The sequence below is a fragment of the Poecilia reticulata genome, chromosome 22, assembly GCF_904066995.2.
Source record: "Poecilia reticulata chromosome 22, P_reticulata-male-v2, whole genome shotgun sequence".
NCBI classification, from domain to species: Eukaryota; Metazoa; Chordata; class Actinopteri; order Cyprinodontiformes; family Poeciliidae; genus Poecilia; species Poecilia reticulata.
The window spans coordinates 27,143,888-27,167,008 of NC_088851.1; the positions used below are offsets into that span (position 1 = coordinate 27,143,888).

The window sequence follows — 23,121 nt, forward strand, 5'->3', positions numbered from 1 at the left end:
TGTCAAGTTTTTCAGGTTTGGTTTGCTGTGGTGCAATTCCCCACTTGAAAGGGATAGTTTCTACTGTGAAGTCTGAACTGGATTTCACTCAACGAGCCTTTAATTTAGTTGACTCATCTTTATTTTTTGTATGATGGTCCATATAGCACATGGCACATAGCACATAGTCCATAGCCCATAGGTGAAAAACCTCAAAAGAAACAGAAACACATCCATTACATTCTGAATGGATGAATTAACAAGATAAATACATTGTGAATAATCAGATGTCTACCCCTTTAAACCAATTATTTCAAAAGAATAATAAATAGCAAATATTTTATAGTAAAATTCAACGGCAAGAAATAAATTAGCATTTATCAACATTTTGTTAAATATTTTCACAAACATTCTGACCAACATTTCTTTCGTTTTTCTTTCTACTTCAACCAATAAACACCAAGTGTATTTTTTATTTTTAACTTACTAGCTTCACTTCAATAAGATTAAACAATTTGATGCAACAATCAATCAGAGTTCATTTGCTGCTCCAATGAAATTCAGCAAAGAGCAGCAGCATTGTGAGGCTTACCGGATGTCTTTCACAGTTTGTAGAAACTTTTACACAGTTCTGAATTTGCATGCTACCAGCACTGTTTGCTTCTCATGCTCTCAAACAGGAGTGACAGGTCAGTCACACCAAAAGTAGCTGCACTCTGATTGCTAGGAGATTGAAGATTGAGTCCACCTTGTTCTCCTCACTAACAGGCAGAGAGGAGCTGCAGAAAGGTTCAACAAAGGGGAGTGGCAGAGGGGAGTGGTTACCTAGCAGTTCACCGGAACATTTATTTTTTTTATTTCTAAACATAAACAGCTTAACTAAGCAAAAAACAAAAAATGTTCTGATATGAGAAACATTTTGTGAATAATTCATTAATTTCCCAAATTTCAATCAACTGCTGAGATGATTGTGGTGTCTTTGCTCCTCCTGATGATGAATGATAAAAGCATGCAAAGCATGACGTGCATGCGTTACAGTGAAGTGCATTAAATTAAGCTGTATATCACTTGCAGATGCTAAGGATTGATATTTCATAATTTATGAACCCATAATGTTTCTGTGAAGCTTTAGCTGAGATCTTATAACTATCTGAAGTTGTGACATCTAATTATTAACCAGGAAATAAACTGCTGTTTCCATAACAACTGTCATAGAAATGTGTTTTTTCTTTACTTCCTGTCTGAGGTCATGATGAAGAGCCAGGTAGCACTCCTTTATGTCCTGATCATTATGAGCGAAGGATCAGCCCAAAGCCTGAATCCCCGCCGGAGCGTTTTCTTCTCAGGTGAGGTGTCTCTGCAGCAGCACTGAAATGTCCAGACCACTGCAAAAGTATTCACACCCTGTCGACCTTTCCATATTTTGTCATGTTGCAAACACAAACTCTTGTGTTTCATTGTGACTGAGTGACAAACTAGCACAAAGAAGTGCATTAAAAATATGAAAATAATACGAGTGTAGCATGAAGATGCTGTCTATGAGCAATTCAAGCCAATCCTACCTTGCTATAAGTTAATGTTAGCTAAGTTCTTAAACTTCATTACTGTAACGTTAGCCCTTAATATTAAACAGATTTTAAAGGCAGGCAAATTGTTTTTTCCCTCCAATTTTAATCTAGCTAATTAAAAGCTAATATGTTAGTCAAAGGTATCCTTTATCTGCATTATTTAGCAACTTGGCTGATGTGACAGTGCTTGTGTTCTTTGCTTTGGCAACTTTAGCCACATGAAGACCCATGTTAGCCTGAGGACACGTGGTGGGGGGGGGCAAAGTTGGCTAATGTAGACATGCTACCAGTGTGGAGGATGACAATGAGGACCAGCCACCAGAGAAAGAAGATCCGGTTTGACCAAAGAGAAAGAAGCAGCTGAAATATTCCCCAAGAAAATTAGGTAAGTCATTTTTGTCTTACTATTTTCTCCAGGTGAAGTGGGGTGTGAGGAGACAGATAAGCGGGGAAGGGGGAGCAGGAATCAACATCCAGCAGTTGAGTTAATAAGTTATGTTTTAGACAACTAAAAACTGGTGTTTAATCTATTTTTTTATTAATAAACTTCTTAAGCCATGAGCCAGAGTATCTAGGTGGAAATAATTTTAAATGCTCAATAAGTATTTCTGTTTTAGTTTTTCCAACAGTATTTCAGAGTTACAATATACTGACCAGAAGTTAAACCCTCTAATTGAAGAACAAATAATCCTTAGTTTTATTCTAATGTACAAATGGTTTGTTCTACAGCTATGATGGTAGTTATAAGTAGTCCAGTGTTTTCCACTTCACTTGAGGTAAGACTTAACATTAATGACTATGTTAATATAGCACTTTACACTGTAATGACACTTAATGACATCTTTATAACTGTTGCTAACTGTTTCACTTTACCTGAGGTAAGAGATGATATTAATAACACTGTAATAACACATAATGGCACTGCTAATATAGCATTTGACACTGTAATGATACTTAATGACATCTTTATAACTGTTGCTAACTGTTTCACTTGATGTAAGAGGAATTATTAATGACTCTGTTATTAAATCAATTGACAGTGTAATAAAGCTTAATGAAATCTTTATTGTTGGTCCTACTTGTTCTGCTTTATTTCAGGTAGGGGGAAATATTAATTACTGTTTTGTTAAACCTTCTGACAGTGTAACAACACTTAATAGTATTATTATGACTACTATTATGACATATTAATGACATATGATGATTTTTGGTTAATGTCAAGTTGTCACAACAAAGATATTTTGAATAATGTCAAATTTGTATTAAAAGTGTCATGATTTACCGAATGACACTTTATGACAAAGTGTCATAAAGTGTCAGTCATAAATATTCATGCAGACCTACTCATGTTCATGACAGGTGTTATGTCATGTTTTTGACGGTGTCATGATAGTCTTATTCACAACCCGTCAAATAAAGTGTTGCCAAAAATTCCTTTGCTATGAATGATGAAGCGTTCATTAAAACTGTTTTGTCAATTTATTTTCAGTATTAAGATACTAATTTACCCATAAAAAAAGATTTCAAAATAGGCTTACGTGGTTAAATAATCTGCGGAGTGTGAATATTTTTGAATCTGATTTATCAATTCAACTTGGAAAGCCACATAGATAAAGTCAGACAGTGGTTAACTATGACAATAAAGCATGTCAAAAGTTGTTGATCATTGACAATATTCACATTTATAATGTGTTATACAATTGAGATAATTACTCATATTGCGAGTCAAAGAGTGGACGGGCTTTGATTCAGAGAAAACCACCTTCATTTGAGACATGGACGATTTTCTTCCGGAGTTCCTCCTGTTTCTCATTTCAACTAAAGAAACTGCAAACCCTGTGTGGTCTGGGAGTGGAGGACTGTATTGTTTTAGGATATATATTTTTAATCCTTGTGCATGCGATGACTGAGGGATTGTAATTGACAAGGCCCCAATTTTTTTTCTATTTCTATAAAAATAATATAATAATTGTAACATAATAATTGTAAGAATGGAAAACGGAGTAAAAATGATAGGATTTCCGCTCCACTGGGAAATACAACAGTACAGTGTTGTGTTACCACTCCTAAAAGTACATCAGGAGAGCTACTTCTAATATACCTTAATACATTCAGCTAATACAGTACTGTCAGTTAAAGAAGTTATATTCACCTTTAAACATTGGAATGTTTTTTAAAAGTAAACATGTTTTGGTTTCTGTAGTTTTCAGATGTAAATTGCCTTTACATTGCATTTCATTTCCACCTGTTAGAGGTAAGCAAACAAATATTGTTGTATTTTAGAAAATTAAATGTTTTAATCGACCGCTTTCCATAATGCACTTCTTAAAGCTATTTAAATTTGCAATCAACTGCTGAAATGATTGTGGTATCTTTGCTCCCCCGGTGATAAATGGTAAAAGCATGACGTGCATGCGTTACAGTGAAGTGCATTAAATTAAGCTGTATATCACTTGCAGATGCTAAGGATTGATATTTCATAATTTATGAACCCATAATGTTTCTGTGAAGCTTTAGCTGAGATCTTATAACTATCTGAAGTTGTGACATCTAATTATTAACCAGGAAATAAACTGCTGTTTCCATAACAACTGTCATAGAAATGTGTTTTTTCTTAACTTCCTGTCTGAGGTCATGATGAAGAGCCAGGTAGCACTCCTTTATGTCCTGATCATTATGAGCGAAGGATCAGCCCAAAGCCTGAATCCCCGCCGGAGCGTTTTCTTCTCAGGTGAGGCGTCTCTGCAGCAGCACTGAAATGTCCAGACCACTGCAGAAGTATTCACACCCTGTCGACCTTTCCATATTTTGTCATGTGTTTCATTGTGACTCAGAGTGACAAACTAGTACAAAGAAGTGCATTAAAAATATGAAAATAATACGAGTGTAGCATGAAGATGCTGTCTAACCCCTCTTACTCTGATATCTCTAAATAAAATGCAGAGAACTAAACTAAATTCGGAGGTTTATGAAAATGCTCTGATTTCAAAAGTAACCTGAGGATGCCGGTTGGATTCTTTCCCTCAGATGTTAAACTGAAGGTGTTTAAGGAGCCTGACTTGAACGGTTTGAGTTCCATGCTGGTGAGAGAAGACATCGGTCTGCTCTTCATCGGAGCCAGAGGAAAAGTCATCACGCTCAGTTTGGATGACATCACCAAGAAGACCAGCGAGGTAGGAACTGGGCTTGGGTGGTGAAACTTCAATGAAAGTACACAAAATGAAATGTAAAGAGATACTATGTGGTGACGTTTTGACAGTTACATGGTAACAAACTTGATTCAATAATGTGGGTAATTTAACCTGTCATAGGAGGAAAAAATGAGGATTAATTTTCCAGTCATGTTATTCATTCATCATTAAATATCACGGTTTCCAAATATGTAATTAGCAAGTTAAATCGTTTGTAACTTACATATTTAGTTAGCTGTGAGTAAATATGTAGCTTTTAACCAAAATATTTAGTTTGGTAACTAAATACTTAATTAAAGCTAAATTATTTGTTAGAAAGCTAACTAAGTAGTACCTAAACTAGTACCTACTAGTGTGTTAGGATGCAGACTAGTTCCAAACATGATTAACTCTACGCCAGCTAAATATTTAGTTTACAAACTACATATTTAAATATACACAAATAAGTATAGCTACATAGCCAAATATTTATCTCCGGGCTTAATATTTAGTTTGATACCTATGAAAATTTAGTTTTATGCTAGATATTTTGCTTCACATCTATATATGCAGTTTGATAATGAACTATTTATAAAATAATGATGTGGTGAAAACACGACTTTGCAAAATTAACCTGCTCATGACAAAATAATGAACCCATATTATTGTCATTTATGTAACACTTTATTTGATGGAGTGTGCATAAGACTTTACCTGACACTGTCACAAACATGACTGCACCTGTCATAAAGTTCCAAAGTTGACACTTTCAATGGACTTTTATTGCACCATTAACGCAAATTTGCATTAAAAGTGTCATTATTTAACGAATAACACTTCATGACAACAGTGATAGACATTCATAAAGACTCCTTTATAATCATGACAGGTGTTATGTCACGTTTATGACAGTGTCATGTCAGTATTATGCACAGCCCGTCAAAGTGTTAGCCAGTTTATTGTTGACTGTGTAACTTTACTAATGGCGCCCCCATAAGATGCATTTTTTTACTTTCATATTAAAAAGACACAAAGGAACTTCACAAACATTTCCTGAAAGCCACATGGAGTTTTTGATTGATATCTTTTAGACTAACTGGACGGCAAGATCTGAAGACAAATTAAAGTGCCTGGAGAAAGGCAATAGCACCAAGGTACACTACTGGACATTAAAATAAAGAAATGATCAGTTTTTCCCCTCATTTTAACAGTCTGTTTATTTAAATAACTGTTCTTCTAACAGGAATGTGACAACTACATCACAATGATGCACACTCTGGATGATGGCAGAATTCTGGTTTGTGGAACCAAAGCACTCGAACCTACCTGCACACACCTGGTACGTTCCTCCCATACCTAAGGCTGGGTTGCTGTCTTGTAGTACCAGAACCATCGGCCGGGCATTTGCTGTGTAGGAGGAATTTAGTTTATTGCAATAAAACAGGAAAGGATGTAAAAACATGGATCATGTGTATGGGTGTAGGTCTTAAGAGTTTTGCATTGTTTTCTCATTTTACCCTCATAATTAAAACAGATGCATGGAAGAATAAGTAATATCCATCCATCCATCCATTTTCTTACACCCTTGCCCCTAGTGGGGTTAGGAGGGGTGCTGGTGCTTCTCCAGCGAACGTTTCAGGCGAGAGGCGGGGTTCACCCTGGACAGGTCGCCAGTCCATCACAGGGAATAAGTAACATAATTTCTAAATTATTATAAATTCTTCAATGTTTCTTCAGATGGTCGACAAAGGACATATCACCATGGAGAACACAACTCACAGTGGCATAGGGATAATTCCCTCTAACCCCAGAAAAAAATTCTCCTCCTTTATGGAAGAAGGTTGGTGCAACACTTTTTATTCCAGGCCTAATGATGTTTCGCTCAGTATCTCGGTGCTTCCTGGTCTGGATTCATCATTTGTTAAGTTCTTGACCAAACAGCAGGTGAGCATTGAGAAACTTCATCCTATGAAATGTTTAGTTGTTTTCCTACGTCTCCATGGTTATACATTTACTCATATCTACATACAACATCAACCAGCTGTGCTGCTGCTTCTTCTCAGATATCTCATTTTCTTCTTGATGCTTCAAAGCCTTCAGAGTATAAAAAAAGTTAGTTTTTGGTTTGCTGGATTGTAACCAGTTAAAAAACAGGAAACAGGAGCAAGAGACAAAACAAATTGAGTTTATTATATACTCAATGCAACTTCTAAACTCAGGCTGTTTATTAGTTCACCACAAGTTTATGACCCTAATTATGGATACCGTTTGTAAAGTTAATCAATAATTAACAGCAATAACTTCTTTTCACATTTTATTTTACTTTTTATTTCATGCACTCAAATGTACATAGCAAAGTTCATGTAATAGCTAGAAGAAATCATGAATATGAGGGTGGAAATGTCAGGGCCATATTCTTAGATTTGAAGACACCGTTAACCATGAACGTTTGCTGGAAAAACTGTCTAATTCTAATTTCTCAAATGCTGCTGTCTCATGCCACTCAAATAGAATACATATATATTGGAGAATAAAACTTCACATACCTTAATTGTTCTGCTGCAGTGCCACAAAGCTCCATTTTGGGGCCCATCCTATTCGGTCTTTACATTAATTACCTACCAGAATTTTGTTTACATGTAATAGTACAGTTAGTTATATTCAAACGATACAGTGTTATCTGTTCATGCCAGAAAATCCATCCATCCACCCATTCTGCAATTATTTTTATTTTCATATAAAATACTGCTATACAACCTGGTCATATGCAGCTGCAAGTATAGTAAAACCCATCATGTCTCTTCAAGAGGACAATAAAAACCTTTGACAAGAAATTGTTCCACTTTCATTATTGTAAAATTACTAACAAGCATAATGTTTTAAGCCTTGATTCTTGTCAGATATATCATGAAGTCTGTATTATTGTTAGAGTTTTGAATGGGCTTGCCCACCACCATCAGTTGATTTCATTCAGAAACGACATAATAAAACAAAAACCAGAGGAAAAACCAAAGGAAACTGCAACCTACTGAGGCACAGAACACAGTTTTGACAGAAGGAGGCTTCTGTTAGAGACATGTATTCATGGAGTGGACCATCAGCCTTTATCAAAGACAGTGAAAATGACAACTTTTAAAAAGAATCGCAAGCATTGGTTGAACGCAAACTAGTTCGTATTCATTCATAATGTCTTGCGCTGTGGCTGTCTTCTATCCAGTGCATTGCATGGTAAGGTGTTTTGTTTTTTGTGCTTGCTTGTCTTAGAACAAAATACATACTAATTCCTGCATATCTACACTGTCATGAATTGTGGTAATATTGATTAATGTGTGCATCCAGTTTAAGACAATATTTTTTCTCCAGTACTGAACAGCTGTACACAAGGCTAATGGTTTGACTGGATCCCACCTCTGCTGAAGAATCATTTTTCAGTGATTAGTGTAAAAATTGTTAAACATTTTCCTCTGCTATCATTAGGAAAGACGTTATATACCGCAAAAGAAAATGTTTTCCAAAGACATGGGAGCAGAGAGATGAAGAATGCAATGGGACACAATTTTTTCCATGGTGAGGTGGTCACTTGACCCAGTTAAAATATATATTCTTGTCAAACCTCACTTCATTTTTTATTTTGTCTGAACTTAGATCCCGCCATGATTTCCATACACATGGTTGAAATAAGCAAAACTTCAGAGGACAAAGAGGACGACCACTTGTTCTTGTTCTTCACCGAGAAAAGTGCTGAATTGAACGAAGTTAAAACGTCGAGAGTTGCACGAGTGTGTAAAGTACGTCTGAATGCTAAACCTTTTTTTCTCTCTCGCTCTCCTTAACCATTCTCATCCTCCTTGCACTGTTTTTGCTGCTTTTTTGGAGCCTTTCTTTGCACATCCTCCAAATCTACAAATTGTGGTTCGTTGGTCTCTCAATGATCAAGTTTTCTCAACGAGAAGACTAGGCACAGAAGAACCCACTTCTCCTGCAAGGACACACCCAGAGTGTACATTCTAGATTTATTTGGATTCATGATAACAGGACTTCTGCTCTTTGGCGTTGGCGGATACCTGGCATATCGACAAATTTGTGCTTTATTGGGTCGACTAGCGAACTCTCAGGTTGACATGCTGAGTCAGTCTGAGTGTTTGCTACCTGTGAGACTGAGATGCAAGTTGCATGCGATTCTTTCGTAGGCAAACTTTGGATGCTAAAACTCAATAGCCGAATGGAATCGATCTTGGAGAATTTGCTAGTTTTTGACCAATTGGAAACAACAAATTAGACTCGAGGGTAGATGGAAAATTTAAGTCTGCCAGATCTAAAGAAAATTTCTTTATTCTGAATCTGGCTCCCTTGTCTTGGTCTTGGCTTGCTGGCTATCTCAAATCTCCTGTAAATTAATTTGAATTGCCTTGTTGCAGAAAATGTACTATATAAATGAAATTACCTTACCTAAACTCCCTTTAAGCACCGCATGAATCAGTATTAAAGTCTGACATTTGTGCCAATTCAGAGCGACGAGGGAGGAAAAGGTGTCTTGTTGAAAGAGTGGACTTCTTTCCTGAAAGCCCGTCTGGACTGCCCGTTTGAAGACATAGGCTCTTACTCTCTGATGCAGGACGTCTTTTTTCTACGAGATAAAAATAATATAATGGACAGCATCTTCTACGCAACATTCACCATAAACCCGTAAGTCATGTCTCCTCATGTTTCAATGTGCAAAGAATTCAGATTTTGTTAACCTCTTCATTTGCAACTTTATTGCAACTTTACTGTTAATAAAATAAATTGAGTCTTACTGTTCAACTGCCATGATGTTAAGGTAGAAACACTTGCCATTTCTGTGGTAACTCGAAAATATTTGGAAAAATTTGCCTGTTCAAGGATTATTTAATAAAGAACATTTGTGTTCACATTGAGCTGCATGAGCAGAGCAAATGTGGTAAATTTAAACTTGACTCTTACCTTAATAAATTCCCCAAAGAAACATGGATCCTCATCCTCACACAGAGTTGATGTAAATGTCCATAAAGGTGAGCCTGTGTCCATTTTGAGTGAAAGCAGGCGTGTGCGATCCATGCCAAGGTAAACTTCAGAGATTGAGCAGTGACAATGTGTGAGGCGGTAAACACGCAGAGCTGCCAGTGGTGTGATGGTCTGTGCTCCCTGTCCAATTTGTCAACTAATAAACCTATAAAAAAAACAATACCAGAACAACACAGGAATAATTCTGCCCTGCTCGTAAAATGCTCACTGCAGCAGAGATGCTTGCTGTCTCTTATTTAAAGAAATAAAAATAAGATTTTTTAAAATAAAAGCAGAAACAAACGATGCTTAGCCTGGCAGTGGGGTGTAGGGGTAAGTAAAGCTTTAGCAGCCGTGGGGGTCAGTGCTGATATGTGTCATTTTCAGATGATTCTCTAAATTTTTCAGGAAGCCGTTCAGTTCCTGCAGTCAGTTCGCTGTCTGCGCCTACAAGCTGTCAGACATCCAGGAAGTTTTTAGGGGGGACTTTAAGACCACTGATAATACTGGCAATTGGGTCATTTACAAAGGAGACCGGCCTACCCTCTATCCTCGTTCAGTAAGCACCAAGACCACAACAATATAAGATGGTAGTAAAGAAATGATCCACCTCATGTGATCTCTGATCTGTATTATCAGTGTATTAATGATGGAATGCGAGCCGTGGGTGTGAAGGTCTCGAAGAACCTACATGACTCAGTCCATAATTTTATGATGAGTCACTCTCTGATGGAGGGAGAGGTGACCCCGATCACTGGGAGGCCCCTGCTGGTCCAGTCTGCAGCCCAGTTCTCCAGAATCGTTGTTGACAAAGTAACCTCTCTGGATGGACAGCAGCACATCATCATGCTTATTGGCAACAGTAAGTAACTGAATCATACATGATGACTTAACACATCTTGGCGTTGTTGACAGGATCAGACTAGAGAATGGCTGTATTGACCAATGAACAAGCAAAAACTACATGCAGTTTCACTGTGAATGTAAAAGAAAGTTCTGGAGTGCAGTTTATAACATTACACAGTAAAAACTACTTAGCAGCAGACTCGCTCTGAACACCAAGAAAACCAAAGATACCATCATTGACTTCAGGAAGCAAAGCACCGACCCAGCCCCTCTTTACATCAATATCAAGAGTGTGGAAAGTGTCCACACCATCAGGCTTCCTGATGTCCTCACCTCCTCTGACATCTGGACTGAAAACATTACAGCAGTCATTAAGAAGACCCAGCAGTGGCTACGCTTCCTGAGGGTCCTGAGGAAGCTACTGTTGACTTCCTATTGCTCGTCCATCGAGAGCCAGCTGACATACTGCATCACACTATGATATGCAAGCTGCACTGTTGCAGACAGGCTGAGGTGGTAGAGGGTTGTAAAGGAAGCTCAAGGAATTATTTGCTGCCCTTTTCCCTCTGATGGATATTTGCATCTCCTGCTGTAGAGCTATGCCTCTACCGAGGCAATTAAAACTCAAAATTAAATTTTGAGTTTTAATTTTAAAACTTGTTTGGTCCTCTAGACTCTGGTTGGCTGCAGAAGGTGGTGTGGTCTGATGATGATGGAGGGCGAATCATTGAGGAGTTGCAGCTGTTTCAGGATCCTCAGCCCATTCACTTCCTCCAGCTCTCCTCTAGAAGCGTAGGTTACAGCTACATGTCTGTAGACTAAATGGACCTGGAGCTAACCTTTGAACTCTGATGATCTGCAGGGTCAGCTGTACAGCGCAACTAGAACTGCTGTTGCTCAGCTCAGTTTGAGGGACTGCAGCCGCTACAAATCCTGTGATGACTGCCTTATAGCCAGAGATCCATACTGCGGCTGGGACCGTCTCAGAGGCCTGTGTGCTGCTGTTGCTGGTGCTTCAAAGTCCTCCATGTATGTCGCACTAACTAAGACATGTTCACTGTGTGCTACGTTTATAATCAGAGAATTTCATTTATTTGTGGCAGGTTCCAGTACCTCATTGATGGTGATGTTGGAATTTGCTCAAGCTTTAATTGCAAGTATTCCCCACATAAAGCTCTTTACACACATTTGCCTTAGCGAGGAGAGTAGTAAGAGAATTTTTATGGCTGTTTTTTCTTCTCCTACAGTGTCAAAGCCGATTACTGACATCCACCTCACAGTTGACGTCGCACAGTTCCTCCCCTGCTCCCCTGATACCAATCTCCCCATCAGCTGGAGCTTCTCTGGTCACATCCTTGAGCCCGGTCCCCGACACATTCTGCTCAGCCAGGGACTCGTTTTAACCCCTTCCTCCGCTGATGTAGGCCTTTACACCTGTGAGACAATGGAAGTAGTTAAAGGCAGAGAGCACAGGAAGGCGGTGATCCAGTACAATGTTAAGATTTCAGAGTGTGGGGTAAACTTGATTCACGCTCTATTTACCTTCATGTTAGCTTTTCTTTGTGTGCTGTGTTTAATGCTCATCAGCTACTTATGCTGGAAGCAGAAAACTCGAAACCATGTTGGCAGTACCAGTGTGAGTGATGCTAGCACTGAGCAATCAGACGGAAAGACGGGGTCTTGCAGCTGTGGGAGTGATCCTGGTACTAAGAAAACCATACCAAGTTGGGTGAAAGAGAGAGAAAAATATACTTTTTAATACAGATTTCTGTTCGATAACAGAACAACCCACTGCGGTTACACTTTGTTCATCACTGCAACCAACTCTGTAAAAATAAATGAAGAAAATGATTAAAGTGTGGTTATCTATGCTTGTAACTAAGGTTAAAATGGTTAATTGGATAAATCGATTATTGATATCATTACTTAATTTAGTAATTGATTAATTGTTTACAAGTGTATACAAGTTCTAAAAGTCAATTTGTCAAAAGAACGACACAGCACTAATTAAGAAGAAACTACAACATTTTGCGCTTTAGATAAAACAAACATGTTTGTCTGCAATTCGTTCTACACAAAACTTCTCTTGTGGCAGATTTAGCTTCACCTGTTAAAATTCTGTTTTTAAAAAAATTGGTAACACTTTATTTGACGTGGTGTGAATAAGAATGACATGACACTGTCACAAGGCTGCACAGTGGCGCAGTTGGTAGAGCTGTTGCCTTGCAGCAAGAAGGTTCTGGGTTCGATTCCCGGCCTGGGGTCTTTCTGCATGGAGTTTGCATGTTCTCCCTGTGCGTTGCGTGGGTTTTCTCCGGGTACTCCGGTTTCCTCCCACAGTCCAAAAACATGACTGTCAGGTTAATTGGCCTCTCCAAATTGCCCCTAGGTGTGAGTGTGTGTGTGCATGGTTGTGTGTCCTGTGTGTCTCTGTGTTGCCCTGTGACAGACTGGCGACCTGTCCAGGGTGTACCCCGCCTCTCGCCCGAAACGTTAGCTGGAGATGGGCACCAGCACCCCTCCCGACCCCACTGAGGGAAAAAGGGTGCAAGAAAATGGATGGATGGATGGATGGATGGATGGACACTGTCACAAACATAACACGTCATAAACATGAGAAAGTCTTCATGAATATTTATGACTCGTTATAAAGTGTGTCGAGAAAAGTTGAGCTCATCCCACTTCCCCATGCTGGAGATTTTAGTTTAATATTAACAATGAATAAAGTTACCTTTAAAATTAATTACACAGGTGACATCAAGACCCAACAGTAGAGTCAGACGGTAATAAAATTAATCTGGTTGTGTGTATTGTTATTGTGTCCTGCAAACTTTGCTTAGATTCTTATTTTTTATATTTAATCATAAAAAATCATAGTCAGGCAGAAAGAGAGTCATGGAAGAGGAAGAGCAGGTTTCCTGAAGAAAGAGAAAGAAAGTTTCCAGCCTGCATGTGTATAAAAATAGTTCAGACCATTCCTTATTTCAAACCATTAAAGGTTTAAAGAATAAAATCTAAACGTTTTGAGAGATTGGATAAAACCCAGAGTAAAATACTTACATTAATAATAATAACGTATAATTAAGCCAATAATTAATATTGGTTTAACCAGTGGTTGATGTTGGTTTGATTATAAGAATACTTACACTTACTCTTACACTTGTGGAAGTACTTAGAGGTGAAACAAGAAACTGTAACATGATATCAGGTAATAAGAATAATGGATTATTATTGGTTTCTTTTCAGAAATGTGTAATAACTCACATTATGATTATAATAAGAGTAACTAATAAGTTATGGTTATTATAACATAAATGAATGTTAAATCAGAGAAACTAAAAGGTTATAAATGTGATTTTGACATTGAACTGAAAAGGTGTAAAATGTTGTAACTGTAATTAAAGGTCACTGATGTTGTGTTGGAGGTAGATGGGAGGTGAAAGGTGAAAGGTCAGGGGAAAAGAGGAACTGAGGGGACAGCAGAGGTGACTAAGGCCTTATTGCTAAACTTCAACTTGCCTAAGAAAAGGTTGGGCAGGAAACAGAGGTAGGAGGAACTGTTGAACAACTTGGGGACATTAGAACAGACATTAGGTCATGAGGTCTCCAAGGTGATGGATATGAGATCATCTGTCCAAGCAGTCAGCCAATAAAACAGGCACAGCAACAAAGCTAGCCAATGCAAACGCACCAAAAGGTGGATAAACCCTTTATAAGGTGGGTGCAACAGAGGAATCTTTGGTTGGATCCTTCAGGCAGCTTCGAGCCAAGACGGAGATGGACAAAGAACTCTGCAGCTGAAGAAGAGCCGGGGCCACATAACCGAAGACTGTTCTGCACATGGGGACCAACCCGTTAGCAACATGTGGCTTCAAATCGCACTTCTCTCATCAGCTGGGTTCCCCAAAGACAAAGGCAAAGACGAAGATAAAGACAAAGATAAATAGGAAGAACTGGTGTGTTCCTTCCGTGTGTCGAGGAATCTGGTATGAGTGTGAGATCTGTCCGGGTATACGCAGAAAACTGGAATAAAGGCCTGGGGAATAACAGTATACCCTGATTAATGATTAAAAGATGATTATAAATGTTAAGTGATTATAAGGTGATGATACTCATGCCAATGAGGCCTGGGGAATAACAGTATACCCTGATTAATGATTAAAAGATGATTATAAATGTTAAGTGATTATAAGGTGATGATACTCATGCCAATGAAGCAATGTCTGTGATGTATGATTAAAAACATGTACTCTGTACTTTTAATCAAATGAATGTTATAATAATGTATGCTCTGTATGCTTAAATCAGTTAATTCTACTACATTGTGAAGGACTGAAGGTTACATTGTGGAGAAATTCTCCTCACTGAGTGAGAGGCGAGAGGTGGGGGCGAGAATGGAGCCAGATGGCCGGTGGGTAAAAGGCCTTGAGAAAGTCAGGCCGCCCGGTCTTGCAGATAAGGCAGATAGGCGGGTTCCACGTCAGGCAGCCCGGCCTTGCAGGATGTCAGGATGATGTAAGGAAAGTAGGCGGGTTCCATAGAAACACAGTGCATAAATACTGATGATCGAAAGGAAAAGATCGTACTTCGTCTCCGGCGCAGAAGTGGAGCCAGCAAAGGCAAGCAAACTAAAGGCCAGCAGAGGACTACACTCGGGACCGAGGAACAAGCTCAAAGACTTCACGCCGATAACACGGGACAAGCTCCACCGGCCACCAACTCCGGTTCCAGATTCGACCGATTCCTCTGCTTCTACCCACCGCTCTCTAAAATCATCGCAGCCGAGTTGGAAAAGGGACGGAGGTCTTTTAAAGATAAAGAGTCTGCACGTTTAATGGAAAGCGTGAGTCTTTTCTCCGCTTCTCTTCATTAAAGAGGACTTTGCTCCGGCTGGACAAAGACTCTGACCAAGGACACCGAAAGATTACAGCTGCCGAGATCAAGAATCATCGGGTATGAGTTGACCTGCTTCCCCAAAGCCTCGCTCAGTGAATTTAGTGAAACAGGTTAGGAATGAGAACAAGGAAAGGAGGTGATTAATCCTAGTTGATTTCATTATATTTTTGCTTCTTTTATAACTCTTGGAAATTAATTTGTTGTTATATGCCCCTGCTAAAGCTTGCTTAATAAAATTATAATTCTAAAATTCTAATGAGAATTGTGGACAGTGAGTTTAATTGTGTCAGTCTTAATTATTGTTGGTTCTCCTAGATATAGTAAAGTTAACATACATGATGCTAGAGACAGGGTGGCTTTGTGTTTTCCTCTGGTGAGTGTTAAAATAATGACCTTGGGACTTAAATCTAAGTCACTAAATTTAATCTAGCCGTTAACAAGTGCCGTTATTTTAGGAGAGGAGCTACCGTTAACAGGAGTGGTTGTAGGGGTTATGTCGCTGTGAGGGCTACTCAGCGGATTGCTCCTCAACTGTAAAAGGTCATAACTTCTGGATCGTAGGTAGTCAGAGCTAGACGAGTCCTTTCCGACCCCAGTTTAAACAGATAATTCTCCACAAACTATCGCTAGGGTAAGACCCGAGTTTCTGGGGGTTTTCCGGACCTGTTAGACAGAGAACTGGGCAGTAGTGAGTCCAAAGAAGTTGTGAGGAGTGGGCGGGACTTACTATTGGGTAGTAACAGACATGGCGTCCCTGGGTGGGCCCCACCCTAATGAGTAGGAGGGCCTTACTTAACCAAGTCAGTAAAAACGGACGAGAGGGTCTGAATAGCTCACTTGGGAGACCAGCTCTTAGGGAATAGAGTTGGGAGCGACTGATGAGGCTTATCAGTCGCGACCCTTGCAGTAACTGTACAGCGTGCAGGCGAGGGAAAAGCTTCAGCTGAGGATGAACGATCGCATCCAGAAGGGAAGCCAGTAGCCAACCTAGCCTAGACCCATCCCTGCTCTAAGGTACCCTGAGAGGCTTTGGGGGATAGGCGACTCGGAGACAAAGACAACCATGGATGCTGCAACTGAAGCAGCAGGGCTCACACCAACGTCGAACATGGAGCTGGATACCAGCCCCGACAGAACCGAGAGGGAAGAACGACTTCGCCTCTCCCAAAGTGAGTTACGGCAACTTCCAGTGAGGCTGATACTGCTGGGCGACGGGTACAACACCTGGACGACACCAAATCAGCAGATGCTCTGCGAGGCCCATCTTGCTGGAAACCCAAATGGATCACGAATCCTGATGGAAGTGACATTGGAGAATCAACAGATCTACTTATGCCCCAAGCTCAAACACAACCACCGGCTGATGATCGCCCGGTGCCCGGTGAAAATCGCCAAGAGGACGGAAGTTCAAGAATGGCTGGAGTGGTTCGCCGGCCTCCTGGAAGAGTGGCCTGACGGCCAACTACGGATGATGGATAGCCCGTCTGAGAGGTACGACGGCATAGTAAAGCTGGTGGCATTGGCTGCCGGTGTGGATGGGATCCTGGTGAACCATTTGGCCCGACAAACGTCCCGCCACCCCGAGTACACGGACGTCCTGCAGAAGATCGGACTATACAAGAAAAAGAGAGAAGAGTACCAAGCACGGGGCCGTGTGGACTCGGAGGTGGCTGAACCCCCGTCACGGCAGGATAGCCGAAACCCGTCCCCTCAGCCGGGACACCCCCTAGTAGATCTGACAGGGGACGGTGATGGAGAGATCCAGGGTGAACTCCCTGGGCCGTCGGGTAAGGGAGAGCCGAGCGGAACACCGGTTTGGGAGCACGAGGTAGAGCAGTGGGATAAAATGATAAAGGAATGGTCCCTCTGGAGTGAACCAAAAAACAAGCCCCTGCCGCAGGCCCACAGCACGGAGAGAAAGGCACCAGCCTCACCGCCGCCACCATCAGGAGACAGCTCGGACGACGAGGAGAACGACGCGGACAAGGGCAAAAGAGGGACTTATAGCCCCAAGAAAAAGACTCAGAAATCAAACACCCGGAAAAGGTCCCGAGAACTGCCCCCGCTGCCAAAAAAAGCACTCAACATCAGAATGCAGACTGGGCTCAAGGTGTATCAACTCGTCGGAGAACCTTGGGAAATCGAAGGTGATGGGCTGATCGTATTCACGGATAAAAAATACAAAGTCCACAACCGAAAGTTCAGGTCGGAACTTAAACTCCAGGTTGGGGACGATTACCAGAAGGATCTGCACCGACTGAGAGCTGCGGACAGTAGGATGACGGATAGGGAGGTAGTCACATTAAATGGCTACAACCTGACCTATGGGGAGATTATCCTGGTCCCTATTGACGCTTATAAGAAAGGAGATAACCTCGAAGATTACCGGAAGAAGATGTGGCACGGCTTGGAGCGGGGACTTATAACCGCCCATAACCGACGCATGAGAAGGGTTGTGGTGAGCGTGCAAGGACTAAGGTCACCGGATCTGCGGGGAGACACTGCCCAGTCGGTCGCGGAGAGAGGGGTAATGTCCATAGTCACAACCACTGGCCACTTCTTCACTATGAGTGAGGTGGTGGTAGTAGTTGACCCCTACCTACACCAACTTCAGACCGAGCAAGGCGTGCGGAAGGCTGCAGAGACGGAGAGGCAGTACCGCGCCGAACGCCAACCTCCAGAAACCAACGACCATCCCCAGGGGATCCCGAGCAGCGACCCCCCGGATGATACTCCGGTTGGACCAGCTAAAGTCATCAAGACGGCGAAAGTAAGATTGAGAGCATATCCAGACGAACCGGCGGACAGGGCAGCAGAATACATCCGGAAGCTCTCGATTGAACCGGAAGATGAAGGACAACAAAGCCATGATGTGGACCGGCCAAAGAGGGGACCGCAGGTGGACGCTGAAGATGGATTTACAAAACCGGCAAAGATCCAGCCGCTGAATGCCCCTGGACTACACCCTTCGACAGTCGCAGTTCAGCGACATCAGCGACCCAGAAGAAGAGCAAGAGCAGCAGGAGGGCGAGGACCGTGCGGAAGAGGGGGAAGAAAGCGAGCATGAGAGCGCTTTTTCCGACCCAAAACTCCCCCTGGTTAACTACAAACCACTCCGAACGGGCCAGCATCGAGGAAAGAAGAATGAAGTAGAGGTGTATGACATCGAAAGAACCTCCGAAAGACTGGCGAGAGACGTAACCTGGGGCCCGGTTCAAGCCAAAGATGGGAGACGGGCGTATGTACCGGAGGTCGGCCAAACCGACTATCAGGTACCACCGGAATGGTCCGGCCGCCTGGAAGACCGAGTTACCCTTGGGGTCGAGGCGACCGTGGGAGAGTGGGCCAATATTCTGATGGCGCCCTCCCGTCCCACGCTGGCGGCGTACAATTCCCTGACTTCCAACTTCAGGATGAACTACATTGGAATCATGCACGACGTAATGCTGAGGCGTCTAAAGAAGGCCGCCTTTAAGCATTCCCGAGAGACTCAGCAAAGGCTGGATGAGGTGTCCGCCGACGAGGAAGAGCCACCAGAAGCCTCAGCAGGGCCATCGCTACGGAGCCCTGTGGCCCCTGGGAGGGAGCCGGCTCCACCAGTTGTCTCTGGTGCCGGCCAAGACGCTTATGCTGAGCTCAAGAACCTCAGACTGGTGATCAGAAGAAAGAATGGGAACGAAAGCAATGAGGAATATTTGAAGGATGTCTGGCCAACAGTATTGTCTACCACCACCCATGAGGGAGCTAAGAAGCTATGGCTGACTAGTGTGACTGCGGACCCGATGGTTGGATCAGAATCCGCCCAGAGTAACTACGAGCGGTTGGTGCTGGAAGACGCGGATGACGAAGAATCTCAAGTGAAAAGAGCCAGGGGGCGGCTCGACAAAGGGAGTCGGTTGGAACCCCTCTGGCACACCCTCAAGCACACCATCCCCCCGGCAAAGTATGTGAAAGTGCTGCGTGACGTGACGAGAGGCCGGAGGGGAGAAATAGTGTTTGTAAAGATGCCAATTAGAGGCACCACAGTCGCCCAGATGGATGTGGCCGTGAAAGGATTCGACCTGGAGCAGCAGTACTACGAGGAGAAGAGGAAAAAGGAGGCGAGTCAGACGGTGAAACCGACCAACAAAACCACCGCAAAGCCTCCCTCCAACTTCCAAGGAAGACCACCACCCAACTTCCAAGGAGGACCGTCACCCAGCTACCAGGGCAGGCCACCGCCCAACTTCCAGAACAGGACGTTTCAGCCAAGACCACAAGGACCGCAAGGGAGACCAAGCGGCCAGCCAGCACCCCCGCGCCAGCCGAGAGGAGGCCCCTACCTCTCGGATGAGGAATACAGAAAATTAAGCCCTGAGCAGAAAACGGCTCTCCGCGTTGCCCGTGAGAATGGGACCGGAGGGCCGCCACAGTAATGACGTCCAGGTCGCGGGTCACGCTAGAGAATGCCTACTGGGAGGGAGACGAGATCTACGCGAGAGTGGAAGGAGTACCCTACCTAGTGGACACCGGAGCAGAGGTGTCGATGACCCGCAAAGACCTAAAAACAACAGGACACCTAAAAGTTCAATTTGCCAACGGAAAAATAGAGAAAATGCCGTATGGAACCTGGAAAGGAGTGGTATGGATCAAAGGTCCATACAACCTCCTCACCGTCAGAGACTTGGAAGAAATAAGTAAGAAAAAGTGCAATTATCGTGCTCTCGAACGACGGTTGACAAGTCTAAAAGCCAGACTGGTGAAAGTCGGCCCGACACAGACGGGACCAGAAGCGCAAGGCTGGTACAAGCCAGTGGATATACCAGCAGTGACGGAGCAGAAAATCGAAGAAAGTGACTTCTCCCCGGCTGGAAGAGAGAAGTTGCTTAAAATCATCGCCTCGGCGGAGGTGGCCAGATTCAAGAACGACTGCGGAGATTTGGGCCAAAGGTTTGTGCACCAGATTGAAGGTGGGGTGCACCCCCCTGTTCGACAATACCCCCTGAATCCAGGAGCAGTCGAAGAAATGGACAAAATAGTGAAGGAGCTGAGTTCCCTGGGAATCATCAGAGAGGAACTCAACCCTATCACAAACAGCCCCATTCAGGCGGTGAAGAAACCCGAATCGGCAGGAGGGGGTTGGAGGCCAGTAATCAACTTTAAGGCTCTGAATCGGAGAACGGTGGCGAATAGAGCCAGCCTGATCAACCCACAAGGCACCCTGAAGACACTACGGGTCAAAAAATTCAAGTCCTGCATCGATCTGGCTAATGGATTTTTCTCTCTCCGCCTCGCGAGACAGTCCCAGGGTAAGACAGCATTTACCCACAAAGGCAAGAGCTATGTTTGGCAGAGATTACCCCAAGGCTATAAAAATTCACCGAACGTTTTTCAGTCAGCCGTGATGGAAGTACTGGGAGACGTGGGGGCAACTGTGTACATAGATGATGTTTTTATTGCCGATGACACCGAAGAAGAACACTTGGTGAGGTTACGGACTGTGATCGAGAACCTCACCAAGGCAGGCCTAAAACTGAACCTCAAGAAGTGCCAGTTTGGACAATTCCAAGTGAATTACTTGGGGTTCCAAGTCACGTCCGATTTGGGACTCTCAGACGGGTACAGGGACAAATTGATGGACATTCAGCCCCCTCAGTCAGAGAATGATCTGCAGAAGATATTGGGACTATGCAACTATGTCAGGGACCACGTACCCAACTACCAGAAGTATGCCAGACCATTGTATAACTGCCTGAGGAAAAAGGTGGAGGATGAAGACGCAGGGCAGAAACAATGGGTTTGGACAGCAGCAAACCAACAAGATCTGGAGGAATTAAGAAAAGCAATCCAAGCCGCCGTGAGACTGGAACCGAGGAGTTTGTCAGAACGAATGGTGGCAGAAATCAGCTGTGAAAACGACGATGCTATGATCAAAGTGAGTAACGAGAACGGAGGCCTGGTTACTCTGTGGAGTTACACCCTGACATCTGTCGAGAAAAAGTACCCGCAGGAAGAGAAAGAACTGGCGGTGCTAGCTCGATACTGGAGTGTGCTAAAAGATCTGGCACAAGGGCAACCGATCAAAGTCATCACACAGAGCCAGGTCCACAAGTACTTACGCAAAGGCACCGTCGAAAGTACTAAAGCAACAAACACACGATGGGGAAGATGGGAAGACATCTTGCTGGACCCAGAGCTTGAAATCGGGCCAGCACAGCCCCCAAACAAGAGACGACCGCAAGAGGCGCCTGAGACATCGGAGCAGCCAGAGTGGACACTCTACACCGATGGATCAAAGAAAGGGTCGGACCACGTGGCCTACTGGGGGTTCATCCTGAAACAAGACGGTACAGAGAGGTACAGACAGAAAGGGAAAGCCCCCGGCAGCGCCCAAGTCGGAGAAGTCACAGCAGTGTTGGAAGGATTACTGGAGTTGGCCAAAAGAAAAATCAAGAGCGCCAGGTTAGTGACGGACAGTTACTACTGTGCTCAGGCCCTGAGAGAGGACCTAGCCATTTGGGAAGAAAATGGTTTTGAAACAGCTAAGGGCAAGCCGGTGGCCCATAGAGACTTATGGAAGAAGATTGCTGAGCTAAAGATGCAACTGGAGCTCCAAGTAGAGCACCAACGAGCCCACACGCATGAGGGAGCTCATTGGCGTGGAAATGATGAGGTGGACTGTTATGTCCAACAGAGAAAAATTGTCTTTGTCGGAGCCGAGAAGTGGGACACTACTCCCAGAGGACGGGAGGTCCCAGAAGAATACGTGGATGAGGTCGTGCGGAGCGTGCATGAAGCCCTTGGACATGCAGGCGTACGGCCTACCCGTAAGGAGCTGGATGAGCATGAGCTTTGGATCCCAGTGAAACAAGTCCAACGCGTGCTACGGGGCTGTGAAGTATGTGGACAATACAACGCAGGCCGCCGAGGGCAGCGGTTGGAAGGATTGACCATCAAAAGCACGATCCCCTGGGGCTCAGTCTGCATGGATGTAGCAGGCCCCCTAGGGATAACAGGAAGAAAAGGTGAGAAGTACCTTTTAGTGCTGGTGGACTCAATGTCGGGATTTGTAACTGTAAAAGCAGCCAGGAAGGCTAATGGCAACAGTGTTGTCGGCATGCTGGAACAAGTGTGCAGCGTCCTGGGAATCCCAAAGGAGCTACGTACGGACAATGGGACTCATTTCCGTAACGCGCAGGTTGACCAATGGTGCCAAAAGTTTGGCGTGATAAGAGTCTATTCACCCCGGTACACCCCTCAAGCCAACGGGGTGGTGGAACGGACCATTGGATTAGTCAAAAGCTGGATAGCTAAGAATGCAAACGACAGCAGCTGGAGCACCGTGGCTGTGGAAATAGGGCGGGCCCTGAATGACAGGAGCAGAGTCGACAGGCCCGCCCCATCCATGGAACTCAACCAACGACCATTCACCACGAAGGAAACGGGGCGGGACTCCAGTGATAAAAAGGAGAAGCTGACGCCCAAAGTGCCATTCAGAGTGGGACAGCGGGTGTGGATCAAAGCAAGAGAACAACCTGTGAACGCAGCAGTAAAACCTAAGTTTGAAACAACAGACACCGTCAAGCAAGTACTGGACCGGAATACAGTACTGCTGGAGAAACGGGGGATCCAAGGAGTTGAGCAGCTCAAGCCAGTTCCTG

The 23,121-nt window shown here is 43.3% G+C and overlaps 2 protein-coding genes across 2 annotated transcripts in view; both read left to right on the forward strand.

Annotated features, from left to right (window-relative positions):
• LOC145550060 (semaphorin-4E-like) overlaps window positions 1-23,121 on the forward strand; it is a 61,039-nt gene that overhangs the window by 5,562 nt on the left and 32,356 nt on the right. The gene's annotated exons all lie outside the window — the stretch shown is intronic.
• Window positions 858-12,436, forward strand: LOC103459978 (semaphorin-4E-like). The gene is made up of 16 exons (XM_081603499.1): window positions 858-1,325; window positions 1,762-1,932; window positions 4,179-4,278; window positions 4,575-4,720; window positions 5,809-5,871; window positions 5,961-6,056; window positions 6,455-6,557; window positions 8,195-8,284; window positions 8,363-8,505; window positions 9,228-9,403; window positions 10,148-10,298; window positions 10,379-10,601; window positions 11,259-11,377; window positions 11,448-11,614; window positions 11,689-11,738; window positions 11,833-12,436. The coding sequence occupies exons 3-16, from the start codon at window positions 4,182-4,184 to the stop codon at window positions 12,342-12,344; spliced, it is 2,136 nt and encodes a 711-aa protein (XP_081459625.1). The 5' UTR covers window positions 858-1,325; window positions 1,762-1,932; window positions 4,179-4,181; the 3' UTR covers window positions 12,345-12,436.